At 33.2% G+C, this 27,894-nt stretch overlaps 1 protein-coding gene across 3 annotated transcripts in view; it reads right to left on the bottom strand.

The window, feature by feature from the left end:
- Positions 1–27,894, bottom strand: part of USP38 (ubiquitin specific peptidase 38) — a 69,625-nt gene that overhangs the window by 27,794 nt on the left and 13,937 nt on the right. For 2 of the 3 annotated variants that reach the window (XR_009259279.1, XR_009259280.1), the window contains exons 5-10: positions 25,877–26,035; positions 22,545–22,738; positions 19,885–19,978; positions 17,432–17,538; positions 14,950–16,303; positions 9,109–10,018 (exon numbers count right to left, since the gene is read on the bottom strand). Coding sequence is in view for 1 of the 3 variants with exons in the window: in XM_058721288.1 (XP_058577271.1) it covers positions 9,857–10,018; positions 14,950–16,303; positions 17,432–17,538; positions 19,885–19,978; positions 22,545–22,738; positions 25,877–26,035 (2,070 nt within the window). In the remaining 2 variants the exon portion in view is untranslated. Of the gene's footprint in view, positions 1–8,817; positions 10,019–14,949; positions 16,304–17,431; positions 17,539–19,884; positions 19,979–22,544; positions 22,739–25,876; positions 26,036–27,894 lie in introns of those variants that run through there. The other variant, XM_058721288.1, reaches the window with a different exon arrangement.

Below are 27,894 nucleotides of genomic sequence, written 5' to 3' on the forward strand. Positions count from 1 at the left end.
ACCCTGCTAGGCCAGTCTCAAAAGAACTTCCAAATATAATTAAATTTTCAAGCTTTTCTTGAGGTATAAAAGGCATACAGAAAAGTACAAAATTGTAAGTATACAGTTTGATATGTTATATCATAAAATGAACACAACTGGTAAATGAACAACCAGATAAAATCACACTGCAGAAGTTCCCTTCCATGATCCTTTTTGATCACTTCCCTCTTCCTTTTCTCCAAAAGTAATATCCTTACTTCTCACACCCACAAATGACCTGTTTTATATAAATGGAATTGTAAGATTATGCATTCCATTATGTCTGGTTTATTTTCTTCAATATTATGCTTGTGGAATTCATCCATATTATGATGTATTTCTGGACTTCATTCATTTTCACTGTTGTGCAGGAATTTAACATATGAATATACCATGATTTACCTATTCTACTCTTCATACAGCCTTTGGATATTTCAAGTTTTAGGCTATTATGAAAAATACTACTTAGAACATTTAAAATTTTGTTTTGTGCAGACATTTCTATTTAAAAAAAATTTAGTGTTTATTTTTTGAGAGAGACAGATAGAGACAGAGGGTGAGCAGGGGACAGGCAGAGAGAGAGAGAGGAAGACACAATCTGAAGTAGGCTCCACACTTCAAGCTCAGCACAGAGCCTGATGTAGGGCTCTAACTGTTGACCCATGAGATCATGACCTGAGCTGAAGTTGGACACTCAACTAGCCACCCAGGCGCCCCTTGTACACACATTTCTGTACAATCTATTCCTAGAAGTGAGTTACTGGCTAGTAGAGTATGCATATGCCCAGTTTTGGAAGATAATGCCAAACAGTTTTACAAAGTAGTTTTTATCAGTTTACATTCTTGTAAATAGCATATGAGAGCTTCTGTTCTACATCCTCATCAATGTTTGATTTGTCAATCTTTTTTTTTCAATGATTATTTTTGAGACAGCAAGAGCGGAGGAGGGGCAGAGAGAGAGGGGGACAGAGGATCTGAAGCGGGCTCTGTGCCAACAGCAGAGAGCCTGGCGCAGGGCTCTAATCCATGAATAGTAAGATCATGACCTGAGCTGAAGTCGGATGCTTAACTGACTGACATACTGAGGCATCCCTGATTTGACAATCTTTATTTATTTTTTTACATGATATCCCCCAAATTTCCTTTTATTAGTTTTTTTTGTGGGGCTTTTTTCATGTTTAAAAAATTTTTTTAATTTAATTTTTTAATTTAAATTTTACTTAGTTAATATGCAATGCAATATTGGTTTCAGGAGTAGAATTCAGTGATTCATCACTTATGTATAACACCTAGTGCTCATCACAACAAGTGCCCTCCTTAGCACCCATCACCATCTCTCACACATCTCCCTCCGTACCATAGTTTGTTCTCTATCATTAAGAGTCTCTTGTGGTTTGTTTCCTTCTCTTCTCTTCCTCCACCACCCCCACTTCCCATATGTTATCTGTTTTGTTTCTTAAATTTCACATATGATAGTGAAATCATATGGTATTTGTTTTTTTCTGATTTATTTCACTTAGCATAAAATATTCTAGCTCCATCCACGTCATGGCAAATGGCAAGATTTCATTATTTTTGCTGGCTAATATTCCATTGTGTGTGTGTGTGTGTGTGTGTGTGTGTGTGTGTACACATATATACCACATCTATTCATCAGTTGATAGAAATTTGGACTCTCTCCATAGTTTGGCTATTGTTGCTAATTCTGCTATAAGCATTGGGTGCATGTATCCCTTCGAACCTGTCTTTTTGTATCCTTTGACTAAATACCTAATAATACAATTGCTAGATCGTAGGGTAGCTCCATCTTTGGTTACTTGAGGAACCTCCATACTGTTTTCCAGAGTGGCTGCACCAGTTTGCATTCCCACCAACAGCACAAGAGGGTTCTCCTTTCTTTGCATCTTTGCCAACACCAGTTGATTCTTGTGTTGTTAATTATAGCCATTCTGGATTTATCAACCTTTTTAAGTTTATTCTGTGAACATTTAAAGGATTACTGTTGTGCTTTTATTTACATTTCTTGATGATTAATAAGTTCAGCACCTTTTTGTATTAGAAATTTGTTCTTTTGAACTGCCTGCTGAAGTCTTTTTCTCATTTTTCTATTAATTGCCTGTTTTTTTAAATTGATTTGCAGCAGTTATTTATATATTCACTTATGAGTTGCAAATATCTTCCATTCCATGGCATTCTTTTCTATTTTTTTTTAAAGTTTATTTATTTTGAGAGAGAAAGCGAGAGAGAGAGAGAGAGAGAGAGAGAGAGAGAGAGAGAGAATGCGCGCCAGCAGGGGGAGGGAGAGAATCCCAAGCAGGCTCCACACTGTCAGGGTAGAGCCTGACTCAGGCCTCGATGTCATGAACTGTGAGATCATGACTTGAGCCAAAATCAAGAGTTGGATGCTTAACTGAGCCAACCAGGCTCATTTTTTTTTCATTCTTAATGGTGTCTTTGATGAACATAAGTTTTTATTTTGTTATCCATTTATCACTGTTTTCCTTCATGACAAAGACTTTTTGGGTCCTATTTAAATCTTTCTATATTCCTAGGTTTTGAAGATATTCTAAGTAATCTTTTAGAAGTGTTATCTTTTCTGCCTTCTAGATTTACAATACACCTGAAGTATATTTTTGTATATAGTATGAGGTAAAGGCTAAATTTCTTTCATTTTACCTGATTATCCAATAGTCCCACTATAATTTATTGTAAAGTTTTCCCTACCACTCTAAAGCACTACTGTTGTCTAGGGTGACCAACTCATTCCAAATTTTCCTAATTTTAGCTCTGAAACTCTGAGACAGCCTCAGTCTCAGGCAAACCGGGATGTATGTCATCTTACTTTTGTTATAAATCTTATGTGTATGTAAGTATGGGTCTATTTCTCAATTCTTTCTCCTGAACAGAATAATAAGCCCACTTTGTCTTTATTTTAGCTTTATAATGACTTATTATCCTGTAAAGAAGGTAATCCTAACTTGTTCTTGATTTTCAAGAATCTTGGCTAATTTTTATAAATTTTCCATTTCTATTTTAGGACCAGCTTCTCAATTAATACAAAAGAAAAAAAAAAAAAAAGAATCCCAAGATTGGGAATGCATTGATTCTATAGATCAGTTTGAGAAAAATTAGATTTTTATAATATTGAGCTTTCTAAGCCATAATTTATTTGGGTCTGCTTTAATTTCCTAAATGTTTTATAGTATTTTGTATGGAGGTCTTATAAATGTATTGTTAGGTTTAAAAAAAATTTTTTTATATTATTGTATATAATATCGTTAAATTGTACATTCTAATACTTGTTCCTGTTGTATAGATATACACTTGAATTTTATATATTGGCTTTATATTCAGGGAACTTAAACTTATTAATTCTAAAAGTTTCTATGTAAGCTATATGTAACATTATTACATTATTTTGGATTTTCAAATAAGTGGCTGGCTCTCACAGCGTATAGTTTGCTGAATTCTGTTTTAGTCCATGTTTATACTTCTTTTCCTGGCAGGGAGTCTCTTGTCTCTATGGTGTGTGCTAGATGCATGGTGGATGTAGCAGAAGATCCAAATTGCTGCTCATGGGCACAGAGTGAGCCTTGAGCTATTCCAAAGCTGTTCCTCCTTTCCTCGATAGTCTGTAAATTGAGTCAATGGTGCCAAATCTATTCCCAGTACTCGTCATTCATTTATGTAGATCCAAGGTTCCATCTGGTATTCTTAAGCCTGAAGATTTTCTTTTTTTCACATTATCATGGGGTGTAAATATTCAAGGAAAAATTCTTGCTGTTGTCTACAAATATCTATTTCACCTTCATTTTGAATGACATTTTCACTGATACAGTGAATATTTACCGGTTCACAATTTTTTTCCTTCTGCACTATTTAGATCTGAGTCATTCCATTACCTTCTAATTTGCATATTTTCTTATGACTTTTTTTTTTAAATAAGGAGTCACTATTTTTAAAAAATATTATGTTCTAGTAAATATTTTTGGCATTCTGACCATAATAGTCTCTGTCAAAACTACTCAACTCTGCCTTTTTAGTGTGAAAACAGCCACAGACAATAGGTAAACAAGTAGGTGTAGCAGTGTTCCAATAAAACTTTATGAGAAAACGAGGCATGACAGATTTGGCTTGAGGGTTGTGTACAGTTTGCTGACCTGTTTTATATGTAATGTGGTTTTATTTTGGCTGCTTTTAAGAATTTATGATTGCTTTTAACTAATTTGATTATGATGTCATTGTATGATTTATGTTATTCTGCTAGGGTTGAGCTTCTTGAATTTTCCACTTGCTTCATTCTGTTCACGTTTTTCTTTACATTCTTTTTTTTTTTTTAAGTTCATTTACTTATTTTGAGAGAGAGAGAGAGAGACACAGAGAGAGAGAGTGTGTGTATGGAGCATCAGTATGGAGACTGATGTGGGGCTCAATCCCACGTACTGTAAGATCATGATCTGAGCTGAAACCAAGAGTTGATTATTTAACCCAGGTGCCCCTACATTCTTTCAAGCTCCTAGTTTGTCAATTCTCTTTCATAATTTCTGAAACTGTTTTTTTTTTCCCCCTTAGGTGGTATATTTTCCTCCTTTGAATGCTTGATAATTTTTTATCAGATGCTGGAATTTTACTTTTTTTTTTTTTTAATTAGTTTTAGAGAGACAGCAAGCATGCTCAAGCAGGGGAAAGGGGCAGAGAGAGAGAGAGAGAGAGAGAGAAATCCTAAGTAGGCTCCATGCTGATGATACAGGGCTCCATCCCATTACCCTGTGATCATGACCTGAGCTGAAATCAAGAGTCAGAGGCTCAACTGACTGAGCCACCCAGGTGCCCCTGGAATCTTTCTTAAATGCGAAGTTTATTGTAAAGTGCTGGAGTATTTGTACTGCCATTAAATTACTCACAGATGAGTTTGATCCTTTCAAGTCCCGCTTTTAATCTTCGTTGGATGTAAATGATCAGCTTTTTCCCTAGGACTAATTTCATTCCACAACTAAACCATGGTCTTTTCAAGCAGAAGCATAAGACACAACCCAGGATAAAATGGGAGACTAATCAGTTTGGCAGCTCAGAATGAGAAGACTTGAGCATAGTGAAAGGTGAGCAGCAATGAGTCAACAAGAGAGCAGGGAGGGGAGAGTAGAGCAAGGAGAATGGTATGCTAACTGACATTTGCATATACAAATGCCTAGAGATGGCAAGTACATGATTTTGAATAAGAACTATGCAAGATCCAATAGGATTGAGGGAGGACAGAAAGGGAAAAATGGAAGAGATTAAGCTAGTAAAGGAAGTGGAATTTAACTTGCTTTGGTTTAGGAAATGAGTTTGCTCAACTGTTTAGATCATTACCTGTACGTTTTAACAAAGTAGATCTCACTTTTCCTTTTTTTTGAATCATATTTGAAGGGTACAAGAAGTGAAACAGAAATTTTATTTCATAAAATTTATTGGAAGCCTTTATTTATATGTAATTTGCATAAGTCTTTTGCTCACATTTTTCTCCCACTTGTTACTATCTCTCCATTAGAATACCAACTTTGGAGTCCTTAAGCCTTGAGTTAATATCTCAATTCTGATGTTTAAAAATCTCAATTTTTAATTTTTTAGTTGCATGATTTTGAGCAAATTCCTTCGTAAGACTTTATTTATTCAAGTGTAAAGGGCTTAGGGAGAGCAAAGTTATGAGAAAAAACACACAGAAATGTCAACCAGTCTCCAGCACATGGTAGAAACTCAACACATTAGTCCTTTTGGATAAAAGCACCAGGAAAAAAACTCCTTTTCTAGCCCAGAAGTTCTCAACCAAGGAGGCACATCAAAATCACATGAAGAACTTCAAAAAAATATTGATGTTCAATCCTCACATAATTTAATTGGTGTGGGGTGAAGACTGGATATGCTATTATTTTTTATAAACTCTCCAAGTGATTTTAACATGAATGCAAGGTTGAAAACTGATCTAGCTAGGGACAACTTTTTCATCTCTCTGAAATTTAAAGGCTGTGTGTTTGTGTGTGTGTGTGTGTGTACGTGTGTCTAGCACACAAAGCAAAATGTGAAAACATGAGATCTATTACGAGAAAAACAACTGCAGGCCATAATTGACACTGAGGAGTGCTGGCAACACACTTGGCTGACTTCTTAGATTCTGTTTTCAATGTCAAATCCACACTGGTTATATAACATTGGGGCTAAAGGTTTTACATAACAAATCCCTTTGAATTTGTAAAACCCAGATTGTTGATTTTATAAAAATCTTTATTTCATTTCTTTAAAAATTATTTCTATAGCAATTTCTTTACAAGATAGCTTTTTTATATCTTTGTTTTTTAAATCCCCCATTCATTTTGAGATTCTAAAAAGAACTCTATAAAAAAATTAATGTAAAATGAAATAAGGCTAACACTATGATGGAAAGTGACGGTTTGGTAAATACTTAAGAATGTATATATATGGAGCAACTGCTATTTTAAATTTATTTTTTAAGTTTCATTGAGATAATTTTTAATTTAAATTTGCTAGTTGTTGTACTTTAGCTTCTTAGATTACATTACCCAAGTTATTAACCTTACTTCTCCAGATGACGTTACTGAGTTGTTAATAGAAGTCAGCTAATACTTCCTAATAAGTTTTTATAAAATGTGAATAACTTATCCTTCTTTACTTTAGTAATAGTTTTAGAAATCTAAACTCATTAGCAGAGGATGAAAGGATATAGAAAGTATAGCATTCATATGAGAAAAGATACCATACATAAGTGTGCACTATTATTTCTTCTGAAACAATCACTTAAAAAACTCTTTGTATTGGGGCGCCTGGGTGGCGCAGTCGGTTAAGCGTCCGACTTCAGCCAGGTCACGATCTCGCGGTGCGTGAGTTCGAGCCCCGCGTCAGGCTCTGGGCTGATGGCTCGGAGCCTGGAGCCTGTTTCCGATTCTGTGTCTCCCTCTCTCTCTGCCCCTCCCCCGTTCATGCTCTGTCTCTCTCTGTCCCAAAAATAAATAAAAAATGTTGAAAAAAAAAAAATTAAAAAAAAAAAAAAACTCTTTGTATAGAGTATATTATGTGAAGTGCACAATCACAGGAAAAAGATATACTGAGAATTAAGAACTGTAACAACGTATATGACATCAAAATGGTAATTTCCATTAAGATTTGAATACTAGACAGACTGTGCCAATTTTGTTTTTCTTCAACTGTCCTTCCTGCACACTCAAGAAGCATTCAGAAAGCTTTTAAAGAGGAAGTATACAAAAAGACAACTACTTTTGTAAATAAACATTATCATAAAAAGAACAAAACTAATTGAAGAAGATTTAGATGAGCTTACAACTTAGTTTTTAAATATTTTTTGTTCTTTCTAGATAGGAGTTAATAATAGTCTTTTGAAACCTGTTACAAGGACCCCCAATACCTCTAGACATCACGAGGGATCTTTATTTCTACATCCAAAAGACTCTTCTGAAATCTTAAGGTATGGAGACAAAAGTCAGATCTCTAGCCCAATGTTGCTTTGTTTCTGATTATTTAGCGAGAAGAGAGGTGGAAATAGAATTTGCAAGAGGAAGAAGAAAGCACAAGGGTTAGGAAAATGGGAAATGGAGCTTCTGGTTATTCTGGTTTCAATTTCAGCAAATGATTAATGTTATTACATTTTTAATCTTAAAAGTCTTTAATTTCAAGTCTTTGGTATTGGTATGAAATTATCATCTGCATAGTCCCAGTATTCTTATATAACTAAAATTTATATCTTAAAAATTTTTTTTTAATGTTTTATCTATTTGAGAGAGAGAGGGATAGAGAGGGAGGGAGAAGGAGGGAGAGGGAGGGAGGGAGGGAGAGAGGAGGGAGAGAGAGAGAATGAACAGGGGAAGCACAGAGAGAGAGGGAGACACACAATCTGAAGCAGGCTCCAGGCTCTGAGTTGTCAGCATGGAGTCCGACGCGGGGCTTGAACTCACAAACAAATCATGACCTGAGCCGAAGCCGGATGCTTAACTAACTGAACCACCCAGCCGCCCCTAAAATTTTATCTTTTTCTCATTTTGAAAATTCTATATTACCTTGACACATAAAATCCTTGAATTGTTTGGTATTCATAAATAAAATCATGTGTAGGTCTGTCTTTAAGAAAGTTCCCAGAAGTAGCTGAGCCCAGTATTAATACAGCAAGTATTAAATGACCTCACCAATTTCAATAAATACTAACACTGATTAATCATTAATAAATCATTAATTAGCCAGTGGATAACTGAACACATAGGGTAGCTTAGGAATTCACTATTAAGATAAGAGGAAGCTCACAGGAAAGACAGTGTGATAAAAATTCGTCTGTTTCATTCATTTATAGAAAAGACGAATCTCAACAAATGCTGCAAAGAAGGTCCAATTTTAATCCAATCAGGTTTCCTAATTTTCCTGGTGACTGGAAACAAGTTAGAAGTGGGACATAGTGGAATGAAGATGAGGAGTTCTGCTTTTAACTACCCCATTAAAAGCTTGGGAAAAAGATAAACTCCAAATCACCAAAGAACAGTCTTTCCTTAAAATGTTTTCAAAATAAATATGAGACCAATTTCAGAACAATGATTGTACAATCATGGATAAGTTAAAAAACCTTTAGGAAAGGGGACAACTGGGATAACTCTTGAATATGTACAATCAAGACCCAGGAGAACTGACTTGTTTCCCATTCTCTGGTAAAAGAAAATGTGGGATAGTAGGGTCTGACATTTTACCGTTTTATCTGAAATTCAAATGGAAAAAAAAAACAAAAACAAATGTACAACTCTAGAAATATGCAATTGATGTTTAATAATCTGAAGATTAACAAAATCAAAGATTTTTTTACTTGACTAGGTTCATTTCCTCTGAATTCTTCTAAGATTTAAAAATAATCTATCACACTTATTGATTTAGAACCATCAGATTTTACTTCAGGAAAATCTAATACCTTTCAAAAAGTTATAATTTTAATGTTAACACAAAAAATTACTTCCTAACATTTCATTTTTAAAAAACTTTTCCGCAGCCAAAGATTCCTATTTTTGAATTACAGTACTGCAAGGCACATACAGAACTCACCTCCTTCAAAACACAGAGAAGATATACTCCCTGAAATAGAATTTTAAAATCCTTAAACAATTAGAAATACTACAAAGTTAGCAATTTTTAGGTAAAAATGTTGTTTCTACAGGATCATGCACCTTTCTTAAAATCAATTCAGCATATATGTATAAATAATCCTTTTTTAAAACATTTGTACTTGAAATGCAGATACAGTGATGCTGAGGACAGCACTAAACAAAAACCTGAAACGTACTATAGTTGATAAGTTTTATGTTATTGCCTTCATTAGAGACTGTATTATCTTTAGCATTTTAAGAGATCTGAATTTAATAATGGGGTAATATACAGGAAACAAAATTTTTTCCATCATTTCTAGCATCAATTCTTTTATAAAAGAGGCTAAATGAGTTATACTTTTTGTTTAGTAAAACTGAGAATGAGATCATTTAAATGCCTCTACTAAATTTAATGCAGCTTAATTAGGGACCAGGTACATACTTTCCTCTGAAAATTTTTGGTCAAGCATGTCTAACCATAAAAGTAAATGGAATTTTAAGAGGTAGTTTTTTTTTTTCCCATGATACATCTGTTAATAAATGTATTGTCAAGAAAATAAAAACAAGCACTGAGTGTGTTTTCTTAAAGTAAAAGGGTCTAATGAAAAGAAAAATAAAAGATAGGTATGATATTTGTTACAATCTGACATTTTAACAGTCATAGTAATAGATGTTTTGTGACCAGTGCATTTTGGATTCTCTCAGGATTAAAATACGAGTCTGCCAACAGTATTAAATCCTCCTCCACCCCCTCCACCAGTTGGTCCACAGCTTCCTGGTGGGTCATTGTCATCAAATCCATTGGGCCGAAATGAACATGAGGCAGATGCAGCTTGTAGGGCCCGGGCACGAGCGTTCAACTCTTGTTCCTAAATTTAAAAAGAATTTTTATAAAATTAAAACCCTAAACACAATGGATGAGTATATCATCTACATACATTTTAAAATTGACTTAATTCTTAATAAGCATCCCTTAAATTTCAGTATTTTAAAAAATATTTACTACATTAATCCCTGTCAAATCTTACTAAAGTACATAATCACAGATGGAACAAATAAGAATGCAAAATCCTGGGGTAACTCTACAGAATGACAGATCCTAAAGGCCATTCTGTTCAATACCTCAGTTTGCAGAAGAGAAAACTGAAGCCCCACATCCTAAAATTCCTCTTTGGAAATATTAGTGTTCTTGCAAATACTCATCAACACATATGGGAATAGATTTCCTTTCTAATATACTGAATGTAGAATTTAAAGGTTATGACGATGGATTATCTACTCTTTATCAAGTGGGGCTATTTTGTAAGTGGGTGATAAAAGGTATAAATAATGAAAAATCGCTGAATGTTTCCTACCCTTAGAATACTTCTCAGTAAACAAAAGTAATATTTCAATAACATTCTTAAAGAAAATGGAGCCTATCTTCTTACAGTATTACTTAAAACTTTTCCCTACCAGTATCATAACTTTTATCAGGAACCAGTCATATTCATTTATGTGCCAGACACATATTAGGTGCTCAGTAAATATTAATGATCATAGATTAGAACACTATTAGCTACTTAGCCTCAAAAGAAGCAAATGTAAATAAATAATGGCAAATTCATTTGGCAAGGTGTCAAACCGCATTCTATAACTGGTACAAACTCCTTGGAAAAAAACACAAAATATTCTGGCATATGCCCATTTTTCTGGGAAACGGTCTATAACTTTCAAATGAAGTCAATGTCAATAAGGTCTAGAAGACACTCTTAATGTGTTAGGCATAATCATCCTGAAGAACTTAAAAATACATTTAACAGTAATCATGAAAACTATACTATTTCCAATTTTCAGATAAGCCCAGTTACTTTGCTCCAACTGGCAAGGTAGTGTTATAGTTTTTAGCTACTTTTTTTAGTTAACTAAAAAAAGCATCTTCACAAGATGCCCAATTTTTTATTATGGAGTAAACCACCAGGCTTACTTGGACATCTATTTTTCACATTATGAACCCCTAATTTCTCAGTAGCATATAGCAACAGCTGTGTGATTCCCAATAGAAAAAATGATAAAGAATCACATACTTTTATAGCTGAATTTGACCTTACATAAAAAAATCATTGTAACAGAATGGTCTAATTAACCAGTCTCTGGCAGGGCTTAGACAGGCTTTTAAAGCTTAATTTGTAAGATACTTCTCAAAAACCTTTTTTTTTTTTTTCCATTTACTGTGCTGGTTCCTCTGTATAATGTTTTTCAAGAGACAGTTTATTTTTTAATCTGTGAAAATAAAATAAGAATTTTAAATAGAATAAAATTTTTAGTTTTACAGATAGAAAATAAAAGCTATGGATATGTAAGAAACAGATACAAAATAAGAAACAAAATCCTCATTGCTCTAGCTCTATAACCTACTAAAGTATCCAAACAAGCAATGAAAATCTGACTCTGTGTCTAAGATCTGGTTTCAGATAGAGATCATGTTCCCTAATGAAATAAATAAAACTGAATATGCAAGGTAGAGTTCAAGAAGTTCTGCTCCCAAAAGATAAGGCAAATTTCATTAAAAAGTAATCCCACCCCCCCCCAGAAGTAGTGTTAAAGGACATACATAATACAAAATTAACTTCATTGCTTCTGAGACACATGAAAACTGTATTATATTTCAAGACAGAGATTCCCAAGGAAGGAATATTCCTTTTTTGCTTTCTTATCTACTTATATAAATACATAGCTGACAGACAAAAATGTAGGATATTCTGTTTTCAGAAAATAAGCTTAATGGATAGAAGCAGGGAAAACTGCCTTTCATTTTCTTTTAATATAGATGTGAGCATTGTGTGACATTGTGACATTGTATGTAAAAAAATATGATTCTCATAGCATCTAGAATTTATATTCCAATTTTACATCAGGTATTAAAATCAGTTATTTCAGTAGTGGACTTGGCTTCGAGTTAGTTACTGTTGCTTTGGGACAAATAACTTTCAGAATATTTAGATCTCTCACTCAAGTAACTATGTTAACGTTACAATAATCCATCTTTTATTTTTCTTTAAACTACACATATATATTACGTATACTCTTCTGTATGTACAATAAAGAAAAATACTAAGACATTAAGCTACCATGTCCTCTAAAGAAACAGGAAAGAAACCAAACAGGAAAGGACAGAAGCTCTGTCTGTAGTTGATGCGGGACATGTGGGGATAGCTGGTGATCTTCACAGTGCCGTGCTGGTGCTACTTTCACAATCTTTGTCTCACTGGATCCTAAACAAAAGCATAATTTTTATAGTCCAGACACTAAAATAATAGAGATACTCCTTATGGAAGTTGGACTGAAGGGAAAGAAAGAAAGAAAGAAAGAAAGAAAGAAAGAAAGAAAGAAAGAAAGAAAGAAAGAAAGAAAGAAGCCCTTCCCCAAATTTACTTCGAGATCCACAATCTGTACTGCGATCCTATGTGCACACACAGGCTATGACACACACAGAAAATGGTTTGGTCATACAGGATTTTTTGCCCAGGCTTTTCAAAACTACTAATCTCACCAAGTTTCTTTCTAACACATTTCAATCTAGATGTGATTTTAGTAAACTTTAAAAATGGAATCCCAAAAAGAGCTTGTTAAAATGATACAAGATGAAGTTCTAATGTAATGTGAAAAACTAGAAAAGTAGCTACCCTGATATGTACTAAATTGGTAAATTCATTTGCAGCACTACTTAGTAGCAAAGGAACTCAAAATGTCCACTCCACATCCTTACTTTACTTAGACTGGATTAAATTTTTATAATTGTTTTACAAATAGGTATAAAGCTGTATCTTAAAACTGACATACTGTTGACACAGCAATCTATTTTAAAGCATTATTACTATGAAATGAGCACAGACTTTGAACTATATCTCAAAAATGTAAAAAAAAAGAAAATAAGAACAAAACCATATATATACACGTTCCACGTGTTCAAAACAACATAGTCTCTTAACACAAACTTAAAATACGAGGATGATTCAGTTAAATAGTATGAGTAGTGAGAACCATCACAATTCAAATCAGCACAAATCAATTACATTATTGTATTTAAAAGCAAATAAGACAAATATAAATGTTTAAGTTTCTAAATAAGAGTTGAGTATTTATAATTTGCTTTAAAAAGGTACTTTGGTAATAAGCTTTGACTTAATAGCCTGTCTTAATACTGGAACATAAAAATCTTAATGTAAGATTTGGCAGTATCATTTTTACATTAAACAACTTGCCAATTTGAGACTTACGATGGAATTTAGAACAATTGCAAACACTGAAAAACTGAATAAACAAAGTACATAATAGTTTCCTTTATAGTGACATAAAGGCCTTAAAACAATAATGAAAAGAATGGCTCCTCACACTCAGATATTGTAAATATTGTAATGGGGTAAACAGTAAGAATAAGAAAATCATTTAGAGGTAGGCTGTAATGAAGTAGTTGTTATGGTTATAAGAGTTTTTGGCAATCCAATCACAGAAACAGAGCAGTTCCTCATCTTTTTAAAACCCATGTCCCCCCTTTGATAAATATGCTATTTTACTCAATCATTGATAATCTGCATATTGCTATAAATCAAGATTGCACTGAGTCTTATTTTCTACATTTTAAATTACAGAAAATTCCTATTCCAACCTAACCCTCTTGCCCTTACTCCTATTCTCTAATCTTCAAGAATCATGACTATTAATATCTAGTGCTTATTTGAAATCTAGCAAGAAGGATAGGGTTGAATACATTCTATTACCTTGATCATAAGCCTTCTGACTAGATGTAAGAATCTTTGGTGGTAAATCAGGTTTAATAAATATTCTGAGTTTCTAATTTTTTTCTGTGAAATTTATTATTTTTGTGTTACTCTAGAACATTGCCATACTCGTTTAACAATATATCATGTATCATTATTTGAATATTTTATAATGCAGTCAATTTGAAGACCTTTGAGAAAACTTTCCTCTCAAAATAAATACTATAGTGACCCAATTCTTCTCTTACTCCATCTGTATTTTTCAGCTTTCTGAGTTTCAAACACAAGATTTTTAGAGCTTACTTATGTAAACTCATAAAATCACTTGGACTACCCAATGAATATACCTACAATTTCACTGATAATTTAGTTTTGGTCCTTATGCTGGTAACAAGTTGGCAGGTTTCAAAGAAAAACACTTGCAGCAAGGTCTTTATTAACTTTTAAGTAATAAAATCACTAACTTCCTGCAAAAAGTATATTTGTAAGTAAGTTCAGCTCATATGAAACCTTTGTTCCATGGCTTTTATACACTGATTATTCTATTATCTTTTTGGTTTTATTGCTTAAGTCTTTAAAGAATACAAATACCTTTTTTTACATATTCTACCTTGCAGTGTCTTTTATCTTACTCACCCGAATGTTAATAATTACCCTTAAAATATTTATACAATAGTCTAGAAGGAGTAAATACCAAACAGTAGTTGTTTCCCCTGGTAGGTAGGATTGAAGGGAAGAGGGAACTTCCTATATTTCAGTATGGAATGATTTTACAATGATCACATCTTTTGTAAATTAAAGACAAGTGAGGTCCTTCACACTGCATCTAATTGCAACTATTCATAATTAATTCATAACATTAGAAAGCAAGATAATTTATATAGGCTGAACCCATTTCACATAAACCCAGACTCAAATTTCAGAATTACTACTCTGTAAATTCCTTGAAAATGTCTAAGTTGGGTTTTAAAATTAGGGCACTCATTTCACCACTGTCAATTGCTTCACCATAAATGATGAAGCGTAGGTTTCCAACTTACCTGTAAATATAGTTTATTGTCTTTTGTTATAGCATCCATAAGTTCTTTCTGTAGAGGTGGGTCGCCATTTACCCAGAGTCCACTGGTTGAATTGTTACCACTTAAACTATTAGTGCTACTCTGTTTTTTATACAAAAGCACATAAGCTGTGTCCTTTGGAAACCTACTTGTAATTTTCTGCACTGACTGAAATGAAGTAAATGTCACTCTGCTGTCATTAAATAAAAACCATTCTTTTGACATTTCCTTATTTTCTAAATCTTGTTCAATAACTGCACTGGGACTATTTCTCCCGAGTAAATGACTCTGGGAGGACGCTAATGCCAGAGTTTCAGACTGGTGGCACATCTGGTATGAGGACTCTGTACCCGTGATGTTTCTGGCATAAGAATAGTAATGCCCACTTTCAGAGGAGATACCAGAGTGAACGACAACAGAACTTAACAGATACGGCACCAATCTGGAGCAGCAAGCTTCTTCAGTTCCAGAAGACTTTAATTTTTTAGCTAGGTTCTCACTAATATCAGTGAAGTCAACATCTATCGACCAACTTTCTGACAATGAAGAGAAAGTAGTTCTTTTAACTGGCAACTCCAAAACCAGTGGCAGGGACACGTTGTCTAAGATTTTTCTTCTCACATGATACTTCTGATCATATGAAAATCTCAGGAGAGTTAGAATAAGGTATTCAGGCTCCTCTGTGATTTGCATAGTTTTCTCGGCATTCTGCAGAGAGGCACAGTTTTCACAATAATACTGGTTGTCGCCAGTAAGAATCTCTGGAGCCAAAAAATAATTTAGTAAGTCGGTGACTGAAGGTGTGCTTCCACCTCCTGGTCTCTGAGGTACATCTTTATTAACAAGAATCCTGCTAGATTCATGAGGGACAGAAGTGTTATCAGTAAAGCAAAACTCATCAGGAGGACTGCGTGACATTCTTTCATTCACAGCTGAATCACAAACAAAGGCAGCTGTTGCTGGACTATAAACTCCTGGTTCTTCTGAAGGTATACTGGCTTGCATTAGATCTCCATCTTGTGTATTGGGTGATGATGCTGCATCTTGAAAAGATAAATTTTCGATACAAGAGGAAGGACAAAAGGCCAGTGAAAGATCAGTAAAGGCTTCCACTTTTTGTGAGGTACTCCTGCAGTTCAAACAACATATGTGAGTTCGTAGTTTTCCTCCAAACATTTTTTCTATTAAAGTCTTCTCACCCTCACTTGTGCAAGGGCTCTCTGTTAGTATAGCTGCCTTGCTCGCCACTTCCTGGAAAGAAGTTTCATTGCACCCCAGACTTGAAGGAGGCTTGTGTGAGGACTGAACTTGCAAGATCTTTTCTTCTTCATGTAGCCTGCAGGAGAGTATATCATTATATAGCTACTTCACTTAAGTTTAAATGTCACTTATTTAAAAATATTGGGGCCTTATATAAACAGCCAAATTATTTTTATCAAATATAATGCTTAATGTAAAAAATCAAGTTTCTCCTCTTTCAATCAATAGGACCACTGCATAGTTTGAGAATGTAGATTACAAGTTAGGGGTTATCACTACCTTATATTCTCATACTTTCTTTAGTAAATTATATATGCCTATTATTTATCTTCTGTATCTTTGTCTGCCTGACATCTCATAGAAAGCCTGGAATAAAGAAACCACTCAACATGTCCTTACCTGAATCAATGGAAGATTGCATATGTTGAGTTCAACTAACTTTACTAGTCATTTACGTAACAGAAGGGAGGCAATCACAAAGAGAAGGAAAAAGATATAGGTTTTACTAAGTGGTAAGGAGACCATTAAATATACCAAACCCATCTAAATATGAACTGGTCTAAAGGAGCAAATATTAAATTTTTTGGTCTCAGGACCCCTTTATACTCCTAAAAGTAATTGAGGAACCCAAGAGCTTTCATTCGTGTGGTTATATCCACCAGTATTTACTGTATTCAAAAGCTGAGAATAAAAGTAATATTTAAAAACAATAATAAAGCCATTACATGTTAATGTTAAAAATATTATGAAAAAGTTATATTTTCTAAAACCCAAAAATTTAGTGAGAAGAATGGCACTGTTTTATATTTTGCAAATATTTCAAGTATCTGGCTTAATAAGAAGGCACCTGGATCCTTGTATCATTCAATCTATTGTGATATGTTGTTCTGGATGAAGCATATGAAGAAAATCTGGCCTCAATTACAGATCTACAGATAAAGAGTTAGAAGGGAAGACCCCTGAAAATGTTTGACGAACCCACAGGAGGTCTTTGTACTACACTATGAGAACAGCTGTTCCAAAGTAAGAAAATCAACAAAAGAAACCAAATTAAAAACAAAAGTACACTTAAATACATACAATGAATGCAAGGTATTTTAAAGATTAACACTTGAAATATATTTTTAAAGGCAAAACCAATATGCTACAGAAATAATCTGTTACGAAAGAAAATTTAAATCATAACTTTAAAAATGCTTTTTACCTGTCTAGCAGAAACCTGAGGTATTCAGAACAGTCTTGCTGTGATCTGGGGGTAAACCATGGAGGTCTGGAAGCCTCAAAGAACACCCGAGGTGCATATGCTTCTCTCTTTTGATATCAGTAGAGAAAATACAAGGAAGTGATTCTCACACCATGAATCAAATAACTGAAATCTTAATATAGGTTTAATAAAATTACACTGTGCTTAACCTTACTACAAAGTGCTACAACTAAATTTAGGTAATCTTCAGTCACAACTTCTCATTCTGCAGGTAAGAATTATCATCTAAAGAAACATGTGACTTGCCCAAGGTCATACAGCTAAATTAGTGCCAGAGGGAGCCAATTAGAACCCAGATCTCTCGAACACTTAATATAATGTTACTGGCATTATCCCTCCTATGACAGTCATGTGCTTGAGTCCATAATTTTTTGAAAAACCAAATTTGAAAAAGACATGTTAATATCTATATATAATTATATATCTATATATAAATATATCCAATATATATTTTGGATAAAGTAATAAGGGGAAAACTCTATAGGGCCATACATATCTACTTTGGGTGAAAATTTCTTTGACCAGGTACACATTTCATAAATGTACAGAATGTAAGCACTATGTTTAGGGTCCTTGTTGATTTTATTTTTTTAGCATGGAGTTTAGTGAAATGGTTGCTTATGGACTTTGTAGCAATCTTGGTTCAAATCCTAGATTCTGCAACAACAAAAAGGAATTAAAAGGGCATCTGAAAAGATGTGATTATAACTTGAAACTTTAGAATTCTGACATTTTGAATGTATGTGGTATATAGCAGAATCCTCAGTTAAGAAAAAACTTATCAAAGTATGCGTATTGATAGTATTTTGAAGGAACGAACTTTAGCATACTGACTGAACATGAGTTCTAGAGTCATTTAGTTCACATTCCCGCTTGTCACTTGTTAGCATGACCTTGAAAAGCATGTGACATAAACTCACTCCCTTCATCTATAAAACAAGGATACTATCTTATTACCTCATAGATGGTTTTTGAAGATTAAGAGATAATACATGTAAACTACTTTGCACAGAAGCTAGGCAAATTTAAATGCTCATTACATGTTAGCTTTATCAACTAAAAAAAAAAAACAACGACTTTTCAATTATATAGGGCAATCTACCTACCTAAAATAATCCTTGTTGGCTTGCTATCAGACAGGGTCTCAACTGTGACAGAACTTTAATTAGGTTCTCTTGTGTGTTCTTTCTTCTTTTCTAGGGAACATGGAACCCTCCTATGGTGTTTTCTAACAACTATGGTTTAATAATGTAATACAGTACACAATATAGTATATGTAAGGTATTTACATCTACATATACACAGATATATATCATATACGATATGCAGTAAATGTAGACTAGTGATAAACCAAATATATAAGTCAATTTACTTGGAAAAATACTATTTGCCGGTTGGAGGGTAGAGATTTCATCTCCCTTGATCCCGGGATGTTAAATTTAATTTGTGAACATACTTCCCTCAGAAAGTGAATAATAAAATTATCTCTGAGTATATTGCTACTTATAGGCCATCGCTTATATGTTAATTTTTTTCCATTTAAAAAGTTATACTTGAGCTATTTCATAGCTTGTAGATAGGAAACAAGGCATTCTTATCAACTCATCCCACCAATCTTGAAGCTATCTTTCTGCCTCTACCTACCTACTCCTTTAGACCTCTATGAAACTAACATAATCAGAGCAACACCAGGAAATAATATACATCATTTATAAATGATATATATATATCATTCATATGTATTGCTCAAAACTTAAAGTTCCTTGAGCATAAGGATTCCTCTTTGAATACTTATCAGACTCCATATTGTGTCTCTCAAAAATGTCTATTTAATGAATGTTTACTACATGTGACTTTCTTGCCAGTAGCATAAATTCACTTCCTTGGATTAATGTGTGGATGTAAAAGATCATCTTAAAATTTTAGGCCCTAGAACATAACAGATGAAGTTGTTTATCCATTAAGTTCTAGAGCTTAACATTTTGGACATAGTGAGAAGGTACATATTATTAGAAACAGGAGAAAATGAAGCCAATGTACCATAAAATTATTTTAATTGTTCATTATTACGAAAAATATATCCATTTAGTATCTATAACCTATTAAATATGCATTTAAAAAGACTTACATAGAAGCTTATTTATTGGATAGAAAATCAGATTTTATCTATAATAATGAGAACAAAGGGTCAGTATAATATTCATTTACAAGAATGGAAAACAAGAGGAAGAAATAAAAACTTCGATCATATCGTGATTTTAGGCAGGATCTCTTTAGTATATCTAAGTGGATTTAATATATGTTAAATGGTCACATACATATTAAAAAGATTCACCAAGTTTGGAACAATGTGCAAGGAAGTTAACATATATATAACTACACACACAACTCACCTGTGTATGGGCCAAAAAGGCAAAAAGATGCTGTAATTTTTTCATTAATGAATTGCACCCATTTAGATTTAAAGATAATACTTGCCTCCTGAAACTGAAAGAGAATAAAACATAGTGATTTTTGTTCACATGTGTACATACACACGCATTTATTAAAAGCTAAAAGGAAGTTAGTTCAAGAAATTATCCTCAAAGTAAAATCTGATTCATTTGATGGCCCTTCACTTAGCAAAGTTACTACTTACAATGAAGTGAAGAAGGAAAGGAAGAATGACAATAAATTAACAGTTACTATGGGACTGGGCAATGGCCCATGTACTATTGTAAATTATTCCTATTTTCTGGATTAGCAAATAGAAATGAATTACGGTAGCAGTTAATAACTTACTTTCATACCAGCATGAAATAAAAAAATGTGTTGTCAACAAAACATACTGTAAAGTTAGAGTTATTTAATGGGTGTGGTACAAGTACAGGGTGGGAAAAGGATAAATTATTCAAAAAAGGTAACAGAAACAATAGGTATCCATTTGGAAAAAAATGGAATTAGATAAAATTTTACATTATTACAAATGCCACAGAGGAATAATGAGCTAAATGTGAAATACAAAACTACGGGAGTACTTAAAAGGAAAAAAAAGGGGGGGGGAAATGGAGAGGGGGAAGACTTCTTATAATTCAGACCCCACAAATGAGAAATAACCGATCTCGCTGTATAAAACAAAAACTATAAATGAAACACTCTACAAATTTGAATCACACTGATACGAAGAGAGAATGTAATGAAAGATTATCATTCAGAGTACATATAAATCAATATGAAAAAGAAAAAGACCCAAAAGAAACGTGCACAAAATTAAAGAATAGGTTATTCAGAAAACAAACACAAATGAACAAAGAAAAATAGGGAGGGAAAACTCTGTAATGGTCAGCGATGTTGCAAATTAAAGCAAAAAGACATTTTCCCCCCAATTAGAAAATATTTCAAAGACTAATTATATCAAGTACTGCTAAAGGTATGGGGTCACAGGTACAATTATATATTAGTATGCAAGTTCAAATGCCATAGTCTTTCCGGAGAGCAATTTGGCAAACCCTATTCAAAGCAAATCCTATACATTTGCACAAGAGCAGAGAGATGTTAATTATGAGTAAAATAACTTAATATTCATCAATAGGAGTATGGTCAAATAAAATATACAGTACATCTATTTATTCAGAATGACAGTTCTGTCACTACCCTATACGGGAATACTTCCAACCAGAATCATTAAAAGATAAAAGCAAGTGCTTGGAAAAAGCATATAAATAGGATTATGAATATTTTTTAAAAAACATTTTAAAAATAAGATTATAAGTATTTAAAAAAACTTTTCTTAAATAGCATTTGTTCTTCTAGATAAAATCTTATAACAGTAAAAAAATGGTCTGAAATGATGCACACAAAACTGCTAACAAATGACCTTTGGGGATGGGAATTTTTTTATACACTTCCAAATTTAATTTTTTAAACCACAAAGAATTTACATTATTACCAAAGGAATAAAATATACTATCCGCCTTTTCTTAGTATCATAGTATCATACAAAAAGATGATACTTTTTGAAGCTCTTTGAATTGCTGTTCTTGGTTATAATTGCTTGGGGTCTTTCCTTTCACTATGCTCTGTAAAATGAGACAGCAGGCCTAGATGACCTCTGGTGGTGAGATACAGATTTGAATTTAGTTTCATGCATAGTATTACTTGTGAGGAAGAGTATACATTTTTTTTTTTAATTAAAAATTTCAAATACAAACAAATTAAAAAAATAAAAGAAAACACTAAGCCAAACAAAAAAAACTCCTTAGTGTTAATAGTAGACTCTGGGGCCAGAAAATAAACCTAACTCTTCATCTTTTAGCTTGTGATTCCTCTAGGTAGGCATAAAAACTTACAAAGGCTTGGAACTCAATTGGTAAAGATCTGTGGTCAAGTTTCATAAATACTCTATTGGTACTGAAGAGAAAAATTCAACCAAGTTTTTGCCTTTTGGAAAATTTTATCATTATTTTGTACCTTTACAGATAGCACTCACATAGCTAACAACCTCTGATTTCCTATCTGTTTGGTTGCAAAAGAAAGTGAATTTGAAAGTAAATCTGTACGAGGACAAAGAAACATATACATTTATACATTTGTTTATTATTTATCAACTTGAGGTGGGAAATAGAGCTTAAACTTCTTTAGCAGCAATGAAGAAGTTATTAATCTGATAAACAGCAAAATACCTGCAAGCAGAAAAAACTAAACATAACTCCCTTAAAAGACATATAGGTTAAAAATACACTGTCTTACAGGATAATAATAAATTAGTACTTGAGGACACTTAAACTCTTTGGAATATGCTCACTTAATCCCTGTTATACTAAAAAATATCATCATTCAGAATATTCTAAATGCAATACATAATATAAATGTAAAGTAGAATTTATATAAGTTAACATTTAATAGTTCCTGAGCACTAAGAGCAATTTCATTTCTGAGTAAGGCAATTATATAAAAATATTAAAATTTCTGCCATTTATAAGAAATAATGTGAAGACAAACCCATTATCTTACATTTCATCACTATGTATCAATTTCTAGAGTTAAAAAACAAAATGTTCAAATTTAAACTTACTCTGTGGCCATAAACAATGCTTGTATAACACTGTTCATATAACATGTATTTCCTAGATTAATGAGGCCAGTTTTCCCAGTTTCAGATTTTCCAGAAAGTCTAGACAAGCAAGATGCCAAAGAATTGGATTGAGAAGTCCAGGCACTTTGATTGAGAATTAATTTAATCTTCTCTTCACTGGGTTTAGGAAAATCCTGTAGATCATAAAGAGGAGAAATAGTTTAAAAATATAAACCATTTTTGTTATTAACACCATAAAGAAGATTCTTCTGCTGACATTTAACCTTTCTTTCCTTCCTTATTTTTTTTAATTTTATTTTTTAAAATTTACATCCAAATTAGTTAGCATATAGTGAAACAATGATTTCAGTAGATCCCTTAATGCCCCTTACCTATTTAGCCCATCCCCCCTCCCACAACCCCTCCAGTAACCCTCAGTTTGTTCTCCATGTTTATGAGTCTCGTATGTTTTGTCCCTCTCCGTTTTTATATTTTTGTTTCCCTTCCCTTATGTTCATCTGTTATGTCTCTTAAAGTCCTCATACAAATGAAGTCATATGATTTTTGTCTTTCTCTAATTTCACTTAGCATAATACCCTCCAGTTCCATCCACGTAGTTGCAAATGGCAAGATTTCATTCTTTTTGATTGCCGAGTAATGCTCCATTGTATAGATATACCACCTCTTCTTTACCCATTCATCCACTGGTGGACATCTGGGCTCTTTCCAATAGTTTGGCTATTGTTGATAGTGCTGCTATAAACATGGGAGTGCAGGTGTCCCTTCGAAACAGCACACCTGTATCCCTTGGATAAATACCTAGTAGTGCAATTGCTGGGTTGTAGGGTAGTTCTATTTTTAGTTTTTTGAGGAACCTCCATACTGTTTTCCAGAGTGGCTGCACCAGCTTGCATTCCCACCAACAATGCAAAAGAGATCCTCTTTCTCTGCATCCTCGCCAACATCTGCTGTTGCCTGAGTTGTTAATGTTAGCCATTCTGACAGGTGTGAGGTGGTATCTCATTGTGGTTTTGATTTGTATTTCCCGGATGATGAGTGATGTTGAGCACTTTTTCATGTGTTGGTTGGCCATCTGGATGTCTTCCTTGGAGACGTGTCTATTCATGTCTTTTACCCATTTCTTCACTGGATTGTTTTTTGGCAGAAGCTTTTTATTTTGAATTTTTTTAAATTTTATTTTATTTTTGAGAGACAGAGACAGAGTGTGAGGAGGGGAGGGGCAGAGAGAGAGAGAGAGAGAGAGAGAGAGAGAGAAAGAATCTGAAGCAGGCTCCAGGCTCTGAGCTGTCAGCACAGAGCCCGACACGGGGCCTGAACCCACACACTGCGAGATCATGACCTGAGCCGAAGTTGGACGCTTAACTGACTGACCCACCCAGGCGCCCCATCTTTCACTTACTTACTTTTGAAATCACCTATAGAACTTGACAGAAGAATGTTTCAAAATAAAACTTTGAGATCAAGGTATACTGTAGTGCTATTCAAAGGCAACAGAACACGGACTTAACACATAATTGAATAAATAATTTGCTTTAGAATTTTCTAGTAAAAATAAAAAAATATCTCTTTTTCATTCACTAATATTTATTCAATATTAACCCTTAGAAACAAAAGTTCAAAGAAATCTGCGCATGAGAAATGAAAATCATCTAAGCACAATGACCGCTGACTTTGAAAAATAGAACTCAATGTCTTGTTTAACAATATAGAAAATTATTACAAGATACAGATTCTTTTATGTGCTCTATGACATATGAGATACAATTTTAAATCAAAGTGAATTCAAGCACGAATAGAACAATGGAGAATAATGAAAGTTGGTAACATCATTCAACCTTTTTTGGACTGCTATTACCATCTGGTACTTAGACCTTAGAAAACAAACATTTTCTGAAGGAATTTTAATCTCTTGATTTTCTTGCTATTGTTGCCAGCTAATAGAAAAGTGCTTCCCTTGGGTTTAGAGTGAGAACCTTGCTTCTTCTGAGCCTAGTTCAGTTATCAGAATTCTCAATATGTGAACCACTGAAAAATAACAAACAGCAAGAGGTTTCATCTATGGACACAGAAAGACATCGTAGAAAGACATTAACATTACTATTGAATCTATGATAAAAAGCTCCTTTACACAAAGACATACATAAATATCAAAGTGCCATACCAGTAGTATACATTAATTGTGCAAGAATCTTGTGTTCTGGGTTCAACCAAAATCAATTTGACTTCACCCATATAGTAAAAAGAATAAGCTTTGCATTCATTTCAGATACAGAAGAAGTAATAAAGATAATGAGATTTATCTTGTATTTAAGATCTCAAAATTTAACATTTCAAAAAAAACATTATTAACACAACTGATTTCTAATAACTTCTGATTAGTTCTGGCTGAGGCAAGTTCTCCAATTCTTTTGCTATACCCTGATCATGCAGTAAGTTTACTGAGTAAAGTGTACACATTGTGACCCATTCTTTAAGACAAACAGAATCAGTGCTTTTTAGGTCTAATAACTATACAAAGTTAAAAAAGGAGGGTAAGTTCACTAATAACTCAAGTAAAGATTCTATAAAATATGGATATTCATGAATAGTCCACAGCAAAAATGGAATAAAAACAGAAGGAAAAAAGTCAAATATTTTATTAAACTGCCTTTCTGGATTCTAAGATAATCTTAATGTATTTTAGCACTTCTGATATTGGGATACAATGGTGATGTATGTATTTACATAATGTAGCATTTCTTTTTACACTTGATCTTTGCCAAAAGTCTGAGAAGTGATCGTGTGCCATTTCTTTTTAAACAAATTTCCCCAAAAGTTGTTATAAATTTTTTTTACATTTATTTATTTTGAGGAGACAGAGAGAGAGAGAGAATGAGAGAGACGGGAGTAGAAAGAGAGGGAGAGAGACAGAATCCCAAGCAGGCTCTGCACTGTTAGCACAGAGCCCAATGCAGGACTGGAACTCACGAACCCGTGAGATCATGCATGACCTGAGCCAAAATCAAGAGTTGGACACTTAACTGACTGAGCCACTTAGGTGCCCCACAGGCTGTTACAAATTTAAAGATATGCCTCATAATTGATGGCATTGTAGAGCTAAAGAAACATGGTTATTAACTCAGATTAGTTACAGCAAGTAAGAGATTACTTCCTAAATATTAATGAATCCTGATTCCAATTACATTTTTCAAACAAAATGCATATTATACAGAATAGTAAATTGAATAGCTGGTTATAGAAATCTTTCACTACATTCATCTATCACATCATGGTCTGCAGCTGTATAAATACTGGTGCAACTATCATCATACCTTTATTGCTTCCAGAATAGGTTCGTAGAGATCTGGAAATCCAGAATAATGATACATCATACACTGTATCAATTCTGTTAACTGCACTAAGAAGGCTGTACTGGAAGGCAGACCATCGCTTTTGAAGGAGTGAACCAAATTAACTACATGAGGAACAACCTGAAGAGAAAAAAGACAAACATTCTTCAATTTATACAAATTGGCAACAAATTCTCTAGCCTACAAATGGAATGCAAATGTTACATGATCAGCAAATACTTTTCTGTATGTTCAGTCACAGCCTTTTTCTAAAAAAGCTATGAAGTTAAAAATTTCAAGTATCAAGGTAAATCTAGTTTCAAAGTCACATATAATTATAATTCCATGAGACCCCTTTCCTCACTCTTATGCTCCATCTAAAACAAAGGTACAAAATAGAAGGCTTAGTTACTCCTGCCATTCTGAAAAATGCCTTAAGTTGAAAAATGTTAGGATTATTATATTTACCAGATTGTTTACAATAGGAACAAATTTTTAAAAGATAAACTGAGAATTAGCTTAAGGGCTCCATCTAGTGTGAACTTTAGATTTTTCACTTGAAAGAATTAAATGCTGTATATACTTTGCACATTAAAGTCTACTTCAAGAAAGTAAAGTAACTAAAATTACAGCTCAGGCTATAGGATTACCTTTCTTTTAGATAAGCAAATAAATGATGTCTTATGTTAGCATGGTTATCCTTATTAACAACTGCCATTCTCCACCTCCAAAAATAGGAGATGGTTCTAAAAGGGAATCAGAGATTTCTAAGAAACTGGGGTTAAAAATAAAAGGGAAATCTAAAACGCTCATTGCTCAAAAACACACAGAAAACAGCATTGATAATAAGCACAAGAGTGTCCATTCATTATAAAATTAGGCTAAAGTCAATACAGTGCCATTACGTATTCAAGATGATATTAACAAATAAACCCTGTTTTGCTTAAATGGTTCATTCCATTAGTACAGTGGTATCCTTGTTCCAACTAATTATTAATTATAATCTATTACTATACATTTATACTTCATATGTAAAAGGTATCTAGGAATATTATGTTCTATTTCTAAAACAATTTTTTGGTTGCCTAGTTGTAATAAAGGTGAAGTTAAAGTTTTATGGTCTCCAAATGGCAAATTATAGTAGTATCACAATCAACTTTCTTTCCTTCCTTCTAAAAAGAACAATCATATTCTTAAATTAACGCTGCTATTCTCTTTTTGCTCTGATTCTATGCTGGAGATCTTAAAATTATATTTTAGCTTTTGCACTACCTTCTTTAATCTTACCTCCATCAAAGGTATTAATTTGACCATGAAACCATCAGTTCCTAATGAGTTCAATCTGCTGCTCTTATCTCTACATTTCTACGCAAAGCTGAGTTATAATTTTGCTCCATAAGGCCATTTCTATCAGATACTCTCTTGCTAAAATAGTCAGAAATCCAAAATTATTTTGTTTCCTCACAGGTAAAAAGAAAGAGAGAGAGAGAAGTGGAAGAGAAGAAGAGAAAATAACCAAAAAAATGATTATTTAATTTATTTCCAAATCTTCCAAAAGCCTTCCTAGTGTAGATCTGTTCTTTGCAATCAGGTAATATAGTTGTCTGCTATACATCCTATATGGTTAAAATTATCACTGACATAGAAATGAGACTAAGTTTTTCATAGGCATAGGTATATATGTGCAAGGAGGCTATTACCTTCTAAATGCTTGGAAGTTGATATTTTTTGAATGAGAAAACCTAAATATTTGTCAACATTACTGTAATACTCATTAAACTTAAGTTACTATTTGAGACAATGTATATAACTTATTAGAAGCTTTGATATTTTTCTTTTGTATAAATTTCTTTCCACTTATAAAAAGCATAAGAAAAGTAATTTGATCTATAAATACACACATTATAACATCAATCTTGGTTTGCTCTAAAATAGTATAAACAGGTAATGTAATGAAGAGTGATGGTTATTCCAGATTATTGCTTATACTTAACAACTTC

This window comes from Neofelis nebulosa, chromosome 3, assembly GCF_028018385.1.
Source record: "Neofelis nebulosa isolate mNeoNeb1 chromosome 3, mNeoNeb1.pri, whole genome shotgun sequence".
NCBI classification, from domain to species: domain Eukaryota; kingdom Metazoa; phylum Chordata; class Mammalia; order Carnivora; family Felidae; genus Neofelis; species Neofelis nebulosa.